Consider the following 18299-nt stretch of genomic DNA (forward strand, 5'->3'; position numbering starts at 1 on the left):
ACCATGCAGACTGTAGAGCTCTGGGAAGGACAGAGCTGAAAACTTGAAAGTGAAGCTGTCCAGTAGACTTTTCTTGTGTTTATTCATTTTGTTTTGTTTTTTTGAGATAGTCTATGTATCACAGGCTGTCTTAGAACTTGCAATCCTTCAACTTCAGCCTCTTGAGTGGTGTTTACAGCCATGCACCACCATATATGGTTCCATTGGAACTTTCTTGATGATAATCTCAAATTCTGTACTATCTAGTACAAGTAGCCACTGGCCACATGTGGTCATTGAACACTTGAAATGTGACTCTTGTAAATTAAGAACTGAATTTTTTCTCTATTAGACAGTGAACTTCTAAACCTACCATAAAGCCTGACAAACATTTTGACCTGACATCCTCAACTCACAGAAAGAAAGGGTCAAATACAGTTAAAACCATAAAGCACTCAGAGCTAAGTGTCTTGTGAAAAGAGCCTTTCAAATTCATGGAGCACAAATTTTCTCTCGTCTCTTTCACCCGTATCCCACAGACTAAAAAGGCCATGGACACGATCCTCAGTGACATGCAAGCTAGTGACTACTTCAATATCATTTCCTTTTCTGACAAAGTTAACATCTGGAAAGCTGAAGGCTCCATCCAAGCCACTGTCCAGAATATCCACAGTGCTAAAAACTACCTGAGTCGCATGGAAGCAGATGGTTGTAAGTGTTACACCTGCCTACCCAAATGGACAGGCTGTGGTGATAGGCTGTGGTGACAGGCCATTTCTGAGCCCTTCTCTTCATTTACCCATGCCTCTCATTTATCACACTGCCAGAAACATCACTTTCACATTTTGCATATATAACCATACCTTTTCATCCTCTTCTTGGTTCCCCCCATCTCCGTCTCCTGATAGAAAGAACATGGTTGATTTCCCCTGGATCTTAGCATATTTCTCTTTGGACCTCAGTTTCATCTTCCTTAAAGCAAACACAATGTTGCTAAGACTTTTAAACTCAATATTGTAGATTTTCTTTCCAAGCATTTGCCCCAGTTCTGACTTTTGTTAAATCCTGCATCTCAAATACTTACTCCATTTCCCCAGATTTCTGCCTCTGTCACCTAAGCCATCTTCTCCCCTGTGGTAAGAAGGTGGTGGTGCTCTCTTTGGGTGGCTCTCATCTGACTAGAGAAGGAAACAATCCTGGCCCCCACCCCACACACACCCTGGGAAATAATCAGAGAATGGTTTGAGACCAGGAGTGATAAAAGGCAAGGACATATGGGCGCCACTATCAGGTCACGTGAGCCAGGGTGAGCGTGAAGGAGTTAGGAGGGACAGGCAGTGGGAACATCGTGAGAAAAGATAAAGTGGGGAGGATGAGCCTGGGAGCATGGTGTGTCTGCAGTGGGGGTAAGAAATGGCCTGAGAAAATGATCTCACAGTCTGCTCCCCAATTAGGGACCGACATCAACGCAGCTCTGCTGGCAGCTGCTTCAGTGCTGAACCATAGCAACCAGGAGCCTGGAAAGGGCCGTGGTGTGGGGCAGATTCCTCTTATCATGTTCCTGACAGATGGGGAGCCCACAGCCGGCGTGACAACTCCCAGTGTGATCCTTTCCAACATCCGTCAGGCATTGGGCCACAGGGTATCTCTTTTCAGCTTGGCCTTTGGGGATGATGCTGACTTCTCACTGCTGCGCCGTTTGTCCCTGGAGAACCAGGGAGAAGCAAGACGCATATATGAGGACAGTGATGCTGCTCTGCAACTAGAGGGCTTCTATGACGAGATTTCCAAGCCTCTGCTGGCAGATGTACACTTGGACTATTTGGGGGGCTTGGTTGGGGCCTCCCCTAGGGCCCATTTCCCTAACTATTTTTGTGGCTCAGAGTTGGTGGTAGCTGGCAAGTTGCAACCAGGTGAGCAGGAACTGGGCATCCACCTAGCAGCCCGTGGCCACAGTGGTCAGCTTCTTGTGGCCCGCCGTAGTGAAGAAGCCACCAACAGCAGCCAGAAAGCCTTTGGTTGCCCAGGGAAACCTGCCCTCAGTGTGGCACATTTTATCCGCCGCCTGTGGGCTTATGTCACGATTGGGGAGCTGCTGGAGGCACGCTTCCAAGCCCGGGACACTACCACTCGCCGTCTGCTGGCTGCCAAAGCCCTCAACCTATCCCTTCAATACAACTTTGTCACACCTCTGACCTCACTGGTCGTGGTGCACCTCGAGAAGACCAATGAGAAATCCATGAGCCAGCCATCCACTACAGCTGAGACAAGCACACCCTCATCCAGCAAAAGCCTTGGCCTAGGAGCAGGCACAGCTCAACCAGCCTCAGTCCTTGAGGCCTCTTCTAAATCCAGGCCCATGAAACCAACCTCAACTATTACTGCCCCTAAAAAGAAAGTGCCCAGTTCCAAGGAGCAGGGGGCACTGGGTCAGTGTTCTAATAGCCTACCAACTTCAGTACAACCAAAGTCCCAAATTCCAGCACAAGATTCCAGTACCTTGGCACTGCCAACTTTGAAGATGAAACCTCTTGCCCCTGTGCCTTCAAGTTCTAATGTCCCATTGCCTCTGCAGCCCAACACTTCATCACACCAGAATCCTGGTGTGATATCACTTGTTAATTCTAGGACACATGTCCTACCTCTGAATCCTGTCACCCCTGCCCAGCCCAAAGGTAGCACTATGAAACATTTTAATCCATTTACTCCTTCCAAACTTCCTGCTTCATCAGATGCCCAACCTACACCAGATACCCCATCATACCCTCAACCTGGGGAATCCATATCACAGACACTCCAAAGCCTGCCACGGCCCAAATCTATCTCCACATTTCAGATATCCAAACACCCATTGCACCTCAGCTCCAAGGGTCTTGTTCCCAAGACTCCCCCAAATTTACCACACTCTAGATCAGGGATTGTCTTGCCCAAGTCTCCTAAAATTCCTTCATCTCCTAAATCTAGTGTCTCATCTCACCAAACTTCTACTAGCTTACCACTTTCCAAGTCCAGAACCCCAACTCCCTATAACGCCCAAATCCCACTACCTGCCAGGCCCAGGCCACTAGTTCCTCAGAGTCTCGGCACATTTTCGAACACACTCTCGAGTTCCACAAGTCCCAGCAGTACTGTGCCCACATCTAGTCCTGGCGAGCCTCTCCCTTCTTCCTTTAACCCTACTCCGATCTCTCTGCTGCCCACTGCAAGACTCTGGCATCAGCAAGAGCCGCCACTAGGACCCAAGAGCACCAGGCAAGTTCTGGGACCATCTCTGCCAGGGATTCTAATAATGGCCCTAACCAGCAGCTCTGGTCCTATGCCAGGGGGCATCTCCCCAAAACCTCCCAATCTTGCTGCCTTCCAGCACTCCCCCTGAGGCTATCAGTCTTCATCTTCTCCCAGAGAAGTTCCAGCTGCTGCCAGAGTCAGTGGTAGAGTCCAAGTTCGTGGAGTCCTTGAACCCACCAGTCTTCTATACGTTTCTCACTCCTGACAGAGATGGTAAGTGCTGCTGGCAAGAGACCAAGGCAGAGCCGGGGAGGTGGGAATGGAGAGAGCTGAGTGTAGGAGGTATGCATGATTTCTAGTAATGCTCCAGAAGCTTCCTTGGTTGCTTTGGGACTTTGGACTAGTTAACATTTCTAGACCTTGGTACATAGGCACAGAATCAGAGGCCTTGGCAGATAAGACTGGAAAGGTTAAACAGAAGCAAACTGGCTAAACTAGAGTTGACATTTGTCTTGTTGAAAAAGAATGGTTGCTGACTCCCAAGCAGGGGAGGAATGTGGTAGTCTAAATTGGAACATCACTAGGTAAGGCAGGTCTGCTTGGTTGTTCTGTACTCTGTGAACAGTCCCACTTAATAAAAGGGATATAAATTTTATGGAAAATAGTGGTAATTACCATTACATTTCCCAAAGACTATTAAATTATAATTTCTAGCTCTCCCTATGTACAGGTACTTCTCTGCATATCATGTTTTTAATCTACCATTTAATTCCCCATGAGAAACTATTGATAATGCATTTTATACACAGGGAAACTGAAGCACAGAGAGGTGAAACAACTTGTTTAATGTCACACAGCTAGTCGGGGACTAGAACCCATACTTTCTGCTCCTGAAAGAAATGTGTCTCACCATGCCACTATTCAGCTTTTTTTAAAGAAAAATTTCTTGAGTTACTTTATAACAGAGGGTTAGAAAGGGTTAGGGGGTAGCAATAATTCACAGGAACACAAATTTGGACCACATCTTTAACGTACCATGTCCCTCACTTCCCTCAATATCCCACCTACCTCTACATCCTGGTGATATTGCCTCCAATCTATCTCCCAAATCCACTGACTTCCCACGATCCCAACTGCCACTATCACAGATCAGACAAACTCTACCATCTCATCTCAAATGGCTCTTCTTGTCTCCATACCAGTCTCCTCTTGCCCTCTTGTAGGCCAAGAAATTTTTCAAAGAAACAAATCAATTCATGTCCCTTTCTTACATAATGCTCCTCAAGGATTTCCCCTCACACCTGGAGTACAGTTCAAAGTCTCCTTTGTGGCCTGCAAGGCCTGCATGGAGTGCTCTGCATGCCCACACCACACTGACTTCACCTTCTCCCACGCTCCCACTTGTCCTCTGAACTCTAGACCCCTGGTTTTATCCCTGCCCCTCCCACTGGACCCTCCCCAACCACAACTCAAGTATGTCTTTCTTACTGCTTCTCCTTGATTCACCCTTTCCTCTAGTCCTAAAACTCCAGCCGGTGCCTTGGATCTCAGATCAGCTTTCTTACCCACCTTCCTCCTCCACAGGCCACTTTAGGCCTTTACTTCCTTGATCAGTCCAATTTTTTTTTTGTATAACATCCACCACCATTGATAATCTTGACTATGATATTTCACCAGGTAAGAAGCCACACATGTCTTTCTCACCATCATATCCTGATGCCTACCTAAGCAGTGCCTGGAAGAATAAAAGAGTGAATGAACAGATGAATATATAGGTGTTATGAGTAAGAAATTTGAATGTATCTGAGCTTGAAAGGGGCTGTGACGAATATAGACACGGGTTAGTTTGGGTAGCCGGTGAGGACTCTCCCAGTCAGAAGGAAGAAAGGACCAGATATGGAGGTCACATAGAATCCTGGTACTTGGGAAACTGCAGCATTAGGATCAGTAGTTGGAGGCAAGTCTGGACTGCACAGTGAGACCCTGTCTTCTCTTTGACCCAGGCGTGGGGAGGATTCCTTTTATTCCTTTGTGTTTGGCAGGAAGTCCACACTGGGATGGCAATTCTGAGAGGATCCTGGGAGGAACTGAACATGATATGGACTCCAAGGAAAGTTCCGTGGAGCTAGCAAAAGGTAAACAAGGAGCTCCTCTGGCCAAGACCCCTCTAAGCCCTCGTCTCTATTCAATGTTGACAGTGTGGGAGCCTAGAGGAGGGGCAAGATATTCATTTTCCATCATCATGTAACAAATTACCATGAATTGAGCAGTTTAGAAGAACACTCACTGTAGAATTAGTTTTCTCCAATGGATTCTTACTGAGTGGTTCAGCCACACACCAGGGCAGGTCCTATGCCCATGTTAGCCAACACAGAATGAATTCAATGGTGTTTTTGTAGACCTTTTGTCTCATACTGCTTTCTTTGAACAGTTTTTTATCTTATTGGTCCTTTGCTTGTTTTTTATTTTCATTTTTGTGTTTTTCTGTTTCTTTTTTGTTTTTGTTTTTTGTTTGTTTGTTTTGAAAGAGAGAGAATATAAAGTTGGGTATGTAAGGAGGTGAGGAGGATCTGGGAGGAATTGGGGAAAGGGAAACATAATTAAAGTATATTATATGAAAATGTTTTTCAACTAAAAATAAGACAACCTCCATTCCCATCACCGTGTTCTCCTCCTGCTGTAATGGAATGCTACAGAATGGGTAATTCACAAAGAAGAGATTCTTCGAGGTCCAAAGTAGAGTTGGCTGCATCTCTTGAAAGTCTCCTTGATGATAGGAACTCAAAGAATCTCAAAGCAGTGCAAGTCATCACTCAGCAAGCCAGAGCAAGCTAGCCCAAAGAGGTAGCTTTTAGAACAATCACTCTCTAATAATCCATTAATCCATCAATTGGTCTGACCTTGAAGGATAACCAGAAATTGACTTTGAGTAAGAAAAGGAACGGAAAACATTCCAAATGGCAAGAAAAACAGGAAGCAGCAGCAGCAATAACAACAACAAAAAAGGCAAGGCACTCATAACAACAGTCAGTTCAGGGTCAAGTGTGATGGTCATGTGTGATCCCGGCACTCCAGAGGCTGAGGGAAGGAGGATTAAGAGTTCAAGTCCAGCCTGGGCTATACAGTGAGACCCTGACTTAAAAAAACAAACAATAACAAATAAGTCAATTTGACTAGTATAGCATAAAGCATAAAGAAAAGATTGGAGAAATAAATTCCAGAAAAAGTTTGAATACAGAGCCCAGGAATTTGGCCCTTACCTAGGACTCAGAAGCCAGAGGGTCCCAGGGTTGTTGGGGATGTTAAATCAATTCTTTATTGATGTATGTCCTCTGTCCTTTGCAGGCACATTACCAGGCATCTTCACCTTCTCGTCCTCTGGTAATCCACTCCCAACCCCCCACCACTCTGTACACTGGACTGACACTGGGCTCTCTCTCTCTCTCTCTCTCTCTCTCTCTCTCTCTCTCTCTCTCTCTCTCTCTCCCTCTCCCTCTCCCTCTCCCTCTCCCTCTCCCTCTCCCTCTCCCTCTCCCTCTCCCTCTCCCTCTCCCTCTCCCTCTCCCTCCCTCCCTTCTTCCCTTCTTCCCTTCCTCTCCCTCTCTTTCTTTTTCCCTCTCCCTCTTCTTCTCCCCTCTTCCTCTTTCTTGAAAACAGACACTCTTCCATTCTCCTCTTCTCCTTCACTCTCCTTTCTCCCATTCCTTCAAGACTCATAACTTCAGAGTTCCATATCCTGCCTTACAGTGGATGGGGACCCCCACTTTGTGATCCACATTCCTCACTCAGGAGAGAAGATCTGCTTCACACTGGATGGGCGCCCAGGGGACCTATTGCAGCTTATAGAGGACCCTAAGGCAGGTGAGAACCCCAAGGACTCCATTCCCACACAAGACCACAGCTGGGTGTTCTCATGTTAACAACCCTAGACATTTAGCACTTTACTATATATACCTTATAGTAGAGTATATAAAATAATGGTATATTTTATATACTGGGGCACTATTTTATAAAGAGAATTTGTGTTGGCTTACAATTCTGGAGGCCCAGAGTATGTACATATATACATACACACATATATGCACAGATGATATAATATGTGTATAATGCATATATGTATAATATAAATATTATATGCTCTATATATTTGTATTTTATAACATAAAATAATAATTATGTATAGTACCTTGTAATATACAAGAATACATAGGAAAGCAAACATATGACTCACAAACATCTGTAACTCCAGTTCCAGGGGATCTCACACCCTCTTCTGACCTCCATAGGCACCAGACATGCACATGGTATGCATACATACATGCTGGCAAAATATTCACACACATAAAAAATACATAGATAAATCTAAAGCTAGGCATAGTGGTACATGCCTTAAATCCCAGTTGTCAGGAGGCAGAGGCAGAAGGATTCTCTGTGAGTTCGAGGTCAGCCCGGTCTATATAGTGAGTACCAGGACAGCCAGGGCTACATAGTGAGAGGCTGTCTCAAAAATAAATAAATCAAAAATGAAATAAATAACATGTAAAAGTACAAAAAAATGAAAACAAGCACATTTGTAAAAACACTAAGATAGTCAGAGATACATACCAGGGTATATGGTAAATTATTTTGACATTCCACATACCCACCCAAAAATATGCAAATATGTACCACACAGTAACCCACACACATCAACACATTCAGACATAGAAGCCCTGTTGCTTCCAGATTCATCCCGATTTCCAGGAATCAAATGCATAGAAGTAGCACATACTCCCTGCCACATCAGACACATGAAATACACTAGTGCACAGAAATAGTCACCTGATACACACTGGCATGCATCTAGGTGCATGCGTTCTGACACTTCATACATGCCAACATATCTTACAACCAGCCAAGACATAGACCATCAACATATCCAGAGGCACATATAATCATGCAACCAAAAATACACATTGTAACATGCCATCTTCTTCAAACATGTGGATGCACTGATATTCCCAGAGATCTTCATCAGAATATAACCAAACACACAGATTTATACAGCAATGGGCAAATATTCACATATACATGTAAATAGTCACATTAGGATAAGCATTGTGTACATGCTCCCCTTACACACAGCTCAGGATGGACCATGGTGGAAGCATTTCCACGTGAGAGAGAGCATTCTAGCCACAAATCTGAATTATATCATCTAAACCCTGGGACCTAAGACCTCACACCTGCCTGTGCAGTGGGTCACCATGTGCATGCTGGGATGGAAGCCTGTGTGCTCTATGTTGCATCTCCCCCTTACAGGGTTGCATGTGAGTGGGAAGTTGCTTGGAGCACCACCAAGGCCAGGCCATGAGGACCAGACCCGTACATACTTCCAGATCATCACAATCACTTCAGATAAACCCCGGGCCTACACTATTACAATAAGCCGCAGTTCCATATCTGTGCAAGGTGAGGGTACCTTGAACTTACGCTGGGACCAACCTGCCCTGGTGAAGAAGCCCCAACTGGAGCTCCATGTCGCTTCTGCAGACCATCTCACCCTCCAACTTGGGCCCCACCTCAACTTCCTCATCCTTCGTCACCACTACAGACACCCCAGCACACTACAACTACCCCATTTGGGGTTCTATGTGGCCAATGGCTCAGGCCTCAGCCCCTCAGCCCGTGGCCTGATGGGTAAGTGCTGCTGAGGTTGAAAGGAACTATGGTGTACCAGTCCTAACGGAAACCTCTTTTCTTTCTTTCTTTCTTTCTTTCTTTCTTTCTTTCTTTCTTTCTTTCTTTCTTTCTTTCTTTCTTTCTTTCTTTCTTTCTTTCTTTCTTTCTTTCCTTCTTTCTTTTTATTTTTATGTATATAAATGTTTTGCCTGCACATATGTGTGTGTGTGCACCGTGTGTATGCTGGGTAACCTCAGAGGCCAAAAGAGGGCCTTCTCAGATTCCCTGAGCTGAAGAAGTTTGTGAGCCTATGTGGGTGCTGGCAACCAAACTCAGGACTTCTGCAAGGACAGCAAGTGCCCTTAACCTCTGAGCCTTTTCTCCAGCCCAGAAACCTTTTTTAGGATGAAGGTCTAGTGGGCCCCTCACATTCAGTGCTCTCAACTCTGAAGAGAAATGAAAACCAAACTCTGCCTTTGGGATGCTCCTGACACGGGAAAAGGAAAGAGTCAGCCATAGAATAGTGATCACCAGGAGTGGCGAGTGTCCAGTGAGCTGCACAGGAAGCTACAATATCCCACGGGGTCTCGGAGCTCAAGAAAGACCTCCCTGAAGAGGGAGGGCATTGCAGCCGCGCGGCTAAGCAAGCTAAGCAGGAGCAGCGTGGGGGAAAGGAATGGAGACTGGGAGGAGCTAGCGCCTGCCTGCCGGCATGATCAAGCTGAGCGTCAAGTTGAGGAATTTTACTTTATCTCAAAGGCACCATGGGAGGGGGAAGCCATGAAAGGTTCTAAACAGAGAAAGACACAGCAAGCTCTTAGTATTATAAAGCACCATCTGCATCTTGAGCCTTCTGTGAAAGCGGGCTGTAGGGAGCCAGACTATAAGAAGTCTGAAGACCCTGGCAGCACCTGAGGCCAGCGACCATCAGTCAGACAGATATCTTCACCTCCCTGAGGTTCCTTGAACCTCTTCTTCCCCTGTATCTTCCTGTCTTCTCCAAGCCCAGCTGCTCTCTTTATCTCTGCTATCTTGACTGTCCACGTCCACACCACAGCCCTGTCCCATCGGGCTCTTCCATGGTTTCCATGGTGTCCAGCCTCTCCCCTCCTGCAGGCCAGATGCTCCACCCTGCCACGTTCCTCCTAGATTCCTTGCTTTCAGGCCTCCTCGGAGCTCTAACTGCTGCTCCATCTTCTCTCCCTCAGGACAGTTTCAGCACACAGATATCCGGCTGGTAACAGGACCTACTGGGTCCTACATACAGAAGCACCAGGGCCCAGATGTGCCAGCGGTACTAGGCAAGAAGCTGCTGAAAGTGTCACCAAGGCTTCATCCCCGCTGGACTTCCTGCTGGCTGGTGAAACGCTCTCATGTGGAACGGCTGCTGGGTCGGCCCTACCTTGCCTATGTTCTGTGATGGCTCCTGGACCTAGAGCCAGGGGGTCTAAATTTGTAGATCCAGAGGCTAGGGCATGGAGTCAACCAGGACACAGGCCTGGGTACATGGAAGTGCACATAAAGGCCGCCTATACATGTGCTAAGGGACAAATATAGAGCTAAGCAGAACTTCAGGCCTAAAAGCTTTAGTATGCTCACCTCGTGGTTCTTCTTTATACTCTCTGCCCCCTCCAAATTCACATTAGCCCTGGAAGTGACTTTCCTTTTTTTTCATTCCTTGAGAATTCCGCACATGTGTACAATGGACTTTGACCTCATCAACCCCTCCATACCCCCATCTGTTCCTCTCAGAATCCCCCACCCTACCTCCACCTCACCTTCCCAACTTCATTTTCTCTTTTCATAGCCCACAGACTGCCTTTCCTAAAGCCAAAGTCTCACTGAGTCATGAGTCCTGCTCACGGCGTTCCCTTATGCCTACGATGTACTCCTAGCTCTTGGGATTTCCCTAGTAAGCTATGATGGTCCCCACCACTGCACTTCTATGTGTATTCCACCTTCTGTGTGGGACACTCTTCCCCCATCTAGGTAAACTCAATTCATCTTTCAAGTCTTAGTTACCCCCTCTCCTAGAAGGCATTCCCTGGGCCTTCCATGAGGTGAGCGTGGCACCTGCTTTATGTCCTGCCTGATCTCATAGCAGTTTTCATACTGTCTAGTAATCATCTGTTTCCTCATCTGGATCCTGGCTAAGCCTGTAAGCTCTCTGAGAGCAAGAATCTGTTCTGGATCCTCTGTAGCCACAGTTCATGGCACATGGCAGGTGCTTAATAAATATGTGTAGAATAAATGAATGTACAAGAATAGCCATTGAATCGCAGTAAGCATGCAACCAAAGACATAGGTCACCAGCCACAAAGACACGAATATGGAAGTACAGTGACAGAGGAGACATGGTCACCGAAAGTACAGGGACGCAGAACAATGAAACATGGACAGCTGGGCGTGGGGCCACATGCCTGTAATCTCAGCATTTGGCAGGCTGGGGCAGGAAGGTGGCTTTAATTTCAAGGCCAATCTGAGCTACATAGTGAGTTTGAGGCCAACCTGAGCTCCGTGACAAGGACCTGTCTCAAGCAACAACAGCAGCAGCAATAAAAAGAAAAACATGAATATACGGACACAAAGAGATAAAGAGGCCAGAGTGCCAGAGTGACTGTATCAGAGACAGAAACATATGTTTTCTTGCTGGGGTTCAATGTTCCTGTGACTTTAAGTTACTGTCCCTTCACAGAAATGCAAAGAGACAAAAAGAAGAGATGACTTTGGCACAGTGGCAAATGTGAAGAACGAGACATGACAAATTACAAACGAACCGGCACAGAGATCCAGACTGGAGCAAAGATATTAAGATCACAGAAACACAAAGATACAAAGATAACCAGGAAGACACTGGCAGGATCACAGTCCAAAAACCAGCCAAGGATGGAAAAAGTAGAAACACGGAAATATACTGACAATCTGATTTGCAGACATAGGTAGGGATGAAATGATAACCCAGAGACACACACGCAAGATGTGGAAACAGACATTGCGGAGTCCCAGATGCAATGGCAAAGATCCAGTGATATCAGCACCTGCGGAAGAAGAATGAGTCAACATCAGAGATCCGCATACTCCAAGATCTAGAAACAAAGGGAGAAAACCCCTGAACAATGAAAACTACGGGAAAGAGATAGCCATCAGGCCAGACAGCACAGACAGAAGGGGAGGCAGCTACCAGCACAGGGACCATGGGGCACTGTGATGCACAGACAGCAGACTCAGAGACAGAGAAGTAGTAGACGGGAATGTGAACCCACAAATCTAGTCACGTGAACGTAGGGCCGATTTGGAAACAGAAATAGATAGATATGCCTGGAAAGGTGGAGATAGAAAGAAAGAAAACTAGACACAGAATATAGGTCAGGAGGCAGAGGATGATGAGAAGGGTAGGGATGCGATGACATTGAATCAGGATAAACCTGAGGACACCTATAGCAGAGACATATATCAGGTGGCAAACCAAGGCTACAAATGAAGGGATAAGAACAGTGACTTCAACCTAAGCACATAAAGGTAGTAGGTTATGATTCAAAAGCATGGCTCCAGACCCTAGACAAAATAGGGAGGCAAAGACGTGGAACCAAGGACAATGAGACAAAAAGAAAGAGATGCAGAGAAATACTGAGACAAATAAATTCACAGAAACAGGACTACTCTCACGTGGGACCCACGACAAAGACTCGAGGACTAGGAGAGCACAGGTTCAGTACTATAAGTAGTCACACAGAGACATTGACAAAGTGTGGGGGAGAGAGATGGAGAACAGAACTAGCAGAGCACAGAGGTTTAGACATGAGAGAGGAAGTTCTGGAGATGTACAGACTTGGGGACTCTTTGTTATCGGGCACATGGAAGGCAGCATATGCAGACCATGAGCATGTGGACACCGGAATAAAGGAACTCAGGGACACACAGACACAAGAAGACAGGAACACGTGCTGGATCACAGAGTGTCCAGTATATGCAAAGAGTCAGGGCCACACAGAGATAGGAACAAATTGAGAGTGGAATACAGAGGCTGCTGGGTACCCAGTCACCTTGTGTAGCCAGTAGGTAGCATGAAAACACACTCAAGCCATGTAAAGGTTCTGCATATACAGACTCAGGGATGCACAAAGATTCAAAGACATATGAAGAATTATGAATATACAGAAATTGGGAAACATGTAAAGAATCACTGGTGGATAATCGGGAATACACAAAAACTAAGTGCTACACAGAAAAGGGGACACACACACACACACACACACACGTGCACTGCAACAATAGCAACTCACTAGAGAAGCAGGCAGTGAGACATGAGCTTTGTGGGCACACAGAGACAGGAAGACACAGACACTAGCAAAGAAGCTTGGGACATGCTAAATCTCAGGTACATTCAAGGGTAAGGATACAGAAGCATTGAAACATACAGCCAGAGCATGTGGAGACAAGGGCAGAAGTAAAGAATATAGTGTCATAGTGATACCCAGAGAGAGGCCATTGTTGGTACACAGAGACTGATAGAATTTATGGCATGGAGAAGTATTAAGAGTTCGAAACAGACACTCATAGACTTACTGACAACCAAGGACATACAGATTATAGATCACAGCATACCATAGAAACCACAGACACCAGGACACAGAAACCTTGGTATACATAAATCTTAGGAAACTGAATTATGTAGACAAAATTCAAGTGCTTGTCATACAAATATTATGATTCATACAGACAAAGGAAAACATACATAGCCACTAAAACACACAGACACACTGGCATGAATAAATATTTAACACACATAAGCTCTATGACAGGTGTCAGATACACAGAACTACAGAGGCAATAGATAGTACCAAATGCTGGTACACAGAGACACTGGTATATGTACACAAAGGAACACACAGTACCTGAGATACTACAACACAAAGAGCTGGCACAAAAAAATGAAACATATGGGAAACTAATCTCGGAGCCGAAACAAAGTACTAACACTAGAACAAAGAAATGCGGCGGTGTAGAGACAGGAGGCTTTAAGATACCTCTGAGACACAAGGATACATTGGAAAAAGTAAACCCTGGGATACACATATGCCAAGGTAAACTGGCAGTGAGACACAGGAAAGCTGGCGCAAAGAATAGAGTCAATGATGAGGCATGCACACACAGACACAGAGTTACATAGAACTGGTCTTTACAGACACTGCGACGATGACACTAGAACACAGAGACACAGCTGTAGAAATGTCAGAAAACTAAGAGATGCACTCTGGTCAGGAAAATACGTAAGCTAACTGTACATCTTCACCTCTCCCTCTGCTCCTCCAAGTCCAGTACCCCAGTCTCATCCCCAGATCTGCAGCAGACCACCTGCGGCAGCCTCCCCCCTCCTGTACCCATCTCCAGGGGATCACACAGATCTTCCCCCTCCAACCTTCCTTACCTCCACTCATTGCTTGATACCAGCCCCCAACTCCAACACCACAGGCCACTCTGACCATGGAAGCAGGTAGGCTGACTGAAGATCTTCACTTCTCCTTCTATTTCTCCAAATGCAATCCCCCAGTCTCATCCCCAGCTCTGTAGCAGACCTCCTGCTGTAGCCTCTTCACACTCTGCGCCCTCATTCCCAGGGGACTAACTAAACAAATCCGGGTGGAACCCCCTCCTTTCCTCATTCCTCCGAAGCCCCTACACCACCTCAGCCCACGCCCATTCCTAAGTTTTTTTATAATTTAATTTAATTTTACATATCAGCTATGGATTTCCCTGTCCTCCCTCCTCCCGCCCCCCTTCTCCCCAAGCCACCCCCCCATTCCCATCTCCTCCAGGGCAGGGACACCCCTGGGGATTCAGCTCAACCTGGTAGATTCAGTCAAGGCAGGTCCAGTCCCCTCCTCCCAGGCTGAGCAAAGTGTCCCTGCATAGGCCCCAGGTTCCAAACAGCCAGCTCAAGCACTAAGGACAGGTCCGGGTTCCACTGACTGGGGACCTCCTAAACAGTTCAAGCTAATCAACTGTCTCACTTATCCAGAGGGCCTGATCCAGTTGTTGGCTCCTCAGCTATTGGTTCATAGTTCATGTTTTTCCACTAGTTTGGCTATTTGTCCCTGTGCTTTTTCCAATAATAGTGTCAACAATTCTCAATCATACAATCCCTCCTCTTTCTCACCGATTGGACTCCCGGAGCTCCACCAGGGGCCTGGCCGTGGATCCCTGCATCCGCTTCCATCAGTCATTGAATGGGGTTTCTAGCATACAGGGTGTTTGGCCGTCCTATCACCAGAGTAGGTCAGTTCGGGCTTTCTCTGGACCATTGCCAGTAGTCTATTGTGGGGGTATCTTTGTGGATTTCTGTGGGACTCTAGCACTTGGTTTCTTCCTTTTCTCATGTGGTCTTCATTTACCATGGTCTCTTTTTCCTTGTTCTCCCTCTCTGTTCTTGATCCAGCTGGGATCTCCCGCTCCCCTAAGCTCTCTTTCCCTCAATCCTTGCCCTTCATTACCCCTCCTCACGTCCAGTTTGCTCATGTAGATCTCATCCATTTCTCTGTCGTTGGGGGATCCCTGTGTCTTTCTTAGGGTCCTGTTTTCTAGGTAGCCTCCCTGGAGTTGTGAGTAGGTCCCTACCCAGAAACACATTTTATCTGGAACATCCAGTGTCAACACCTATCAGGACACCAGAAGATTTTCCTACCAGGCAACACAGAGTGACCGCACTCTTCCTAAGAACTAGAGAGGGCAACAGAAACCACAGAATAAAATACCCACCAAACAAAGACAAGACCAGATATCAGCACCTAGAATTAAAATCTTCCTAATCCCAGATGCCTAGACCCAGTGTAAAAACACAATCAACAACAGCCAGGATAATATGTCTTCATTACAGCCCAGTAGCCCTACCACAGCAGAGAATTCCAACATAGTTGGAGCACAAGTAAAAGACCTTAAAACAGCCTTTATGTATATGATAGAGTTCTTAAAGAAGGAATGAACAAATCCCTTAAAGAAATCTATGAGCTGGGTGGCGATGGCGCACGCCTTTAGTCCCAGCACCCAGGAGGCAGAGGCAGGTGGATCTCTGTGATTTTGAGGCCAGCCTGGTTTTCAGAGTGAGATTCAGGACAGGCTCCAAAGCTACACAGAGAAACTCTGTCTTGAAAAAAAGAAATCTATGAAAACACAAAAACAGTGACAAGAAATGAATAAAAACATTTAGGACCAAAGTAGAAGTAGAATCAATAATGGAAACCCAAACTGAGGGAATTCTGAAAATAAAAATTTTAGATATTCAAACAGGAACCATAGAGGCAAGCTTCACCAACAGAATACAAGAGATGGAAGACAGAATCTCACACATTGAAGAAACAATAGAAGAAATGGGTATCTCCATCAAAGAAAATGTTAAATCTAAAAAAATTCTGACACAAAACACCCAGGAAATCCAGGATGCTATGAAAAGACCAAACCTAAGAATAATAGGAATAGTGGAAGGAGAAGAAACCCAGGTTAAAGGCACAGAAAATGTTTTCAACAAAATCATAGAAGAAAATCTCCCTAACCTAAAGGGGGAGATGCCTATTAAGGTACAAGAAGCATACAGAATACCAAATAGATTGGAGCAGAAAAAGAAAGTCTCCCCCCCCCCCAGGCCATAACAATCAAAGCACTAAATATACAGAACAAAGAAAGAATGTTAAAAGCTGCAAGGGGAAAAGACCAAGTAGCATATAGAGGCAGAGCTATTAGAATTACACCCAACTTCTCAATGCAGAAGGGCCAGGACAGATGTGCTACAGACTCTAAGAAGCCACAGATGCCAGCCCAGACTACTACACCTAGCAAACCTTCAAACACTATAGATAGAGAAAATAGACATTCTGTGATGACACCAAATTTAAGCAATATCCATCTACAAATCCAGCCCTACAGAAGGTGTTAGGAAAACTCCAACCTCAAGGAGTTTACTATACCTAAGAAAATACAGGAAATAAATAATCCAAGATCAGAAAAGTCAAAAGAAGAGAAGCACATCTCTCTCTCTCTCTCTCTCTCTCTCTCTCTCTCTCTCTCTCTCTCTCTCTCTCTCTCTCTCACACACACACACACACACACACACACACACACACACCACCACCACCACCACCACCACCACCACCACCGCTAATACCACCACTACCAACAACAAAATAACAGGAATCAACAACCATTAGTCATTGGTATCTCTCAATGTCAATGGTCTCAATTCCCCAGTAAAAAGACTCAGAGTACCAGAATGTATTTGCAAACAGGATCCATCCTTCTGCTGGAACCAAGAAACATATCTTAACATCAAGGGTAGACATCACTACAGGGTAAAAGGATGGGAAAATATTCCAAGCAAGTTGACCTAAGAAACAGGCTGGTGTAGCCATTTTGATACTGATAAAATAAACTTCAAACCAAAACTAATCAGAAGAGATAGAGAAGGATACTACATACTCATCAAAAGAAAAATCCAGCCGGGCGGTGGTGGCGCACGCCTTTAATCCCAGCACTCGGGAGGCAGAGCTAGGCGGATCTCTGTGAGTTCGAGGCCAGCCTGGGCTACCAAGTGAGCTCCAGGAAAGGCGCAAAGCTACGCAGAGAAACCCTGTCTCGAAAAACCAAACAAAAAAAAAAAAAATCCTAGATGACATTACAATTCTTTTTTGTTTTTCATCTTTATTGAAATGTGTTGGGGGATTCTTGATGCTTATTAAGGAGAAATGTACCTTATAGAAGATAAAGTAGATGAGCCACTTTTAGCTCATGCCTTCACTTGTTCTAATTTAACATAAATTATCATAAAAAAAGAAAAGATTCTTTTCTCATACAATATATCCTGATTGCAGTTTCTCCTGTCTCTACTCCTCCCAGTTCCTCCCCACCTCTTCTCCCATCTGGATCCACTCCTTTCTGTCTCTCATTAGAAAAAAGCAGGCTTCTAAGAGATAACAAAACATAACAAAATAAAATATAAGATAAAACAAAAACCATCACATTAAAATTCAACAAGACAAACAAACAGAAGGAAAAGAGCCCAAGAGAAGGCACAAGGATCAGAGACCCATGAGTTCACACACTCAGGAGTCCCATAAAAACACTAAACTGAAGGCCATAAATATAGACACAGAGGACCTGGTGCAGACCTGTGTGTGCTGCTTCAGTCTCTGTGAGTTCAAATGAGTTTTACTCATGTTAATTTAGAGGGCCTTGTTCTCCTGGTGTCCTCCATCCAATCTGGCTCTTACACTCTTTCTGCCTCCTCTTCTCTGAGGACCTCTGAGCTCTGAGGGGAGAGATTTGATGGAGACATCCCATTTACAACTGTGTGTTCCAAGGTCTCTTTCTCCCCCTGCCCCCCCTCCGTGTGTGTGTGTGTGTGTGTGTGTGTGTGTGTGTGTGTGTGTGTGTGCATGTGAGAG

At 45.5% G+C, this 18299-nt stretch overlaps 1 protein-coding gene across 1 annotated transcript in view; it reads left to right on the plus strand.

Annotated features, from left to right (window-relative positions):
* Itih6 (inter-alpha-trypsin inhibitor heavy chain family member 6) overlaps positions 1-11144 on the plus strand; it is a 34969-nt gene extending 23825 nt beyond the window's left edge. Inside the window, 8 exon segments of the mRNA XM_006995637.3 lie at positions 519-690; positions 1434-3307; positions 3309-3480; positions 5250-5342; positions 6553-6588; positions 6955-7068; positions 8509-8886; positions 10077-11144. Coding sequence (XP_006995699.3) covers positions 519-690; positions 1434-3307; positions 3309-3480; positions 5250-5342; positions 6553-6588; positions 6955-7068; positions 8509-8886; positions 10077-10288 — 3051 coding nt within the window. The 3' untranslated portion in view covers positions 10289-11144.
* Positions 11145-18299: the final 7155 nt, after the last annotated feature.

The sequence above is a fragment of the Peromyscus maniculatus genome, chromosome X (assembly GCF_049852395.1).
Source record: "Peromyscus maniculatus bairdii isolate BWxNUB_F1_BW_parent chromosome X, HU_Pman_BW_mat_3.1, whole genome shotgun sequence".
Taxonomy (NCBI): domain Eukaryota; kingdom Metazoa; phylum Chordata; class Mammalia; order Rodentia; family Cricetidae; genus Peromyscus; species Peromyscus maniculatus.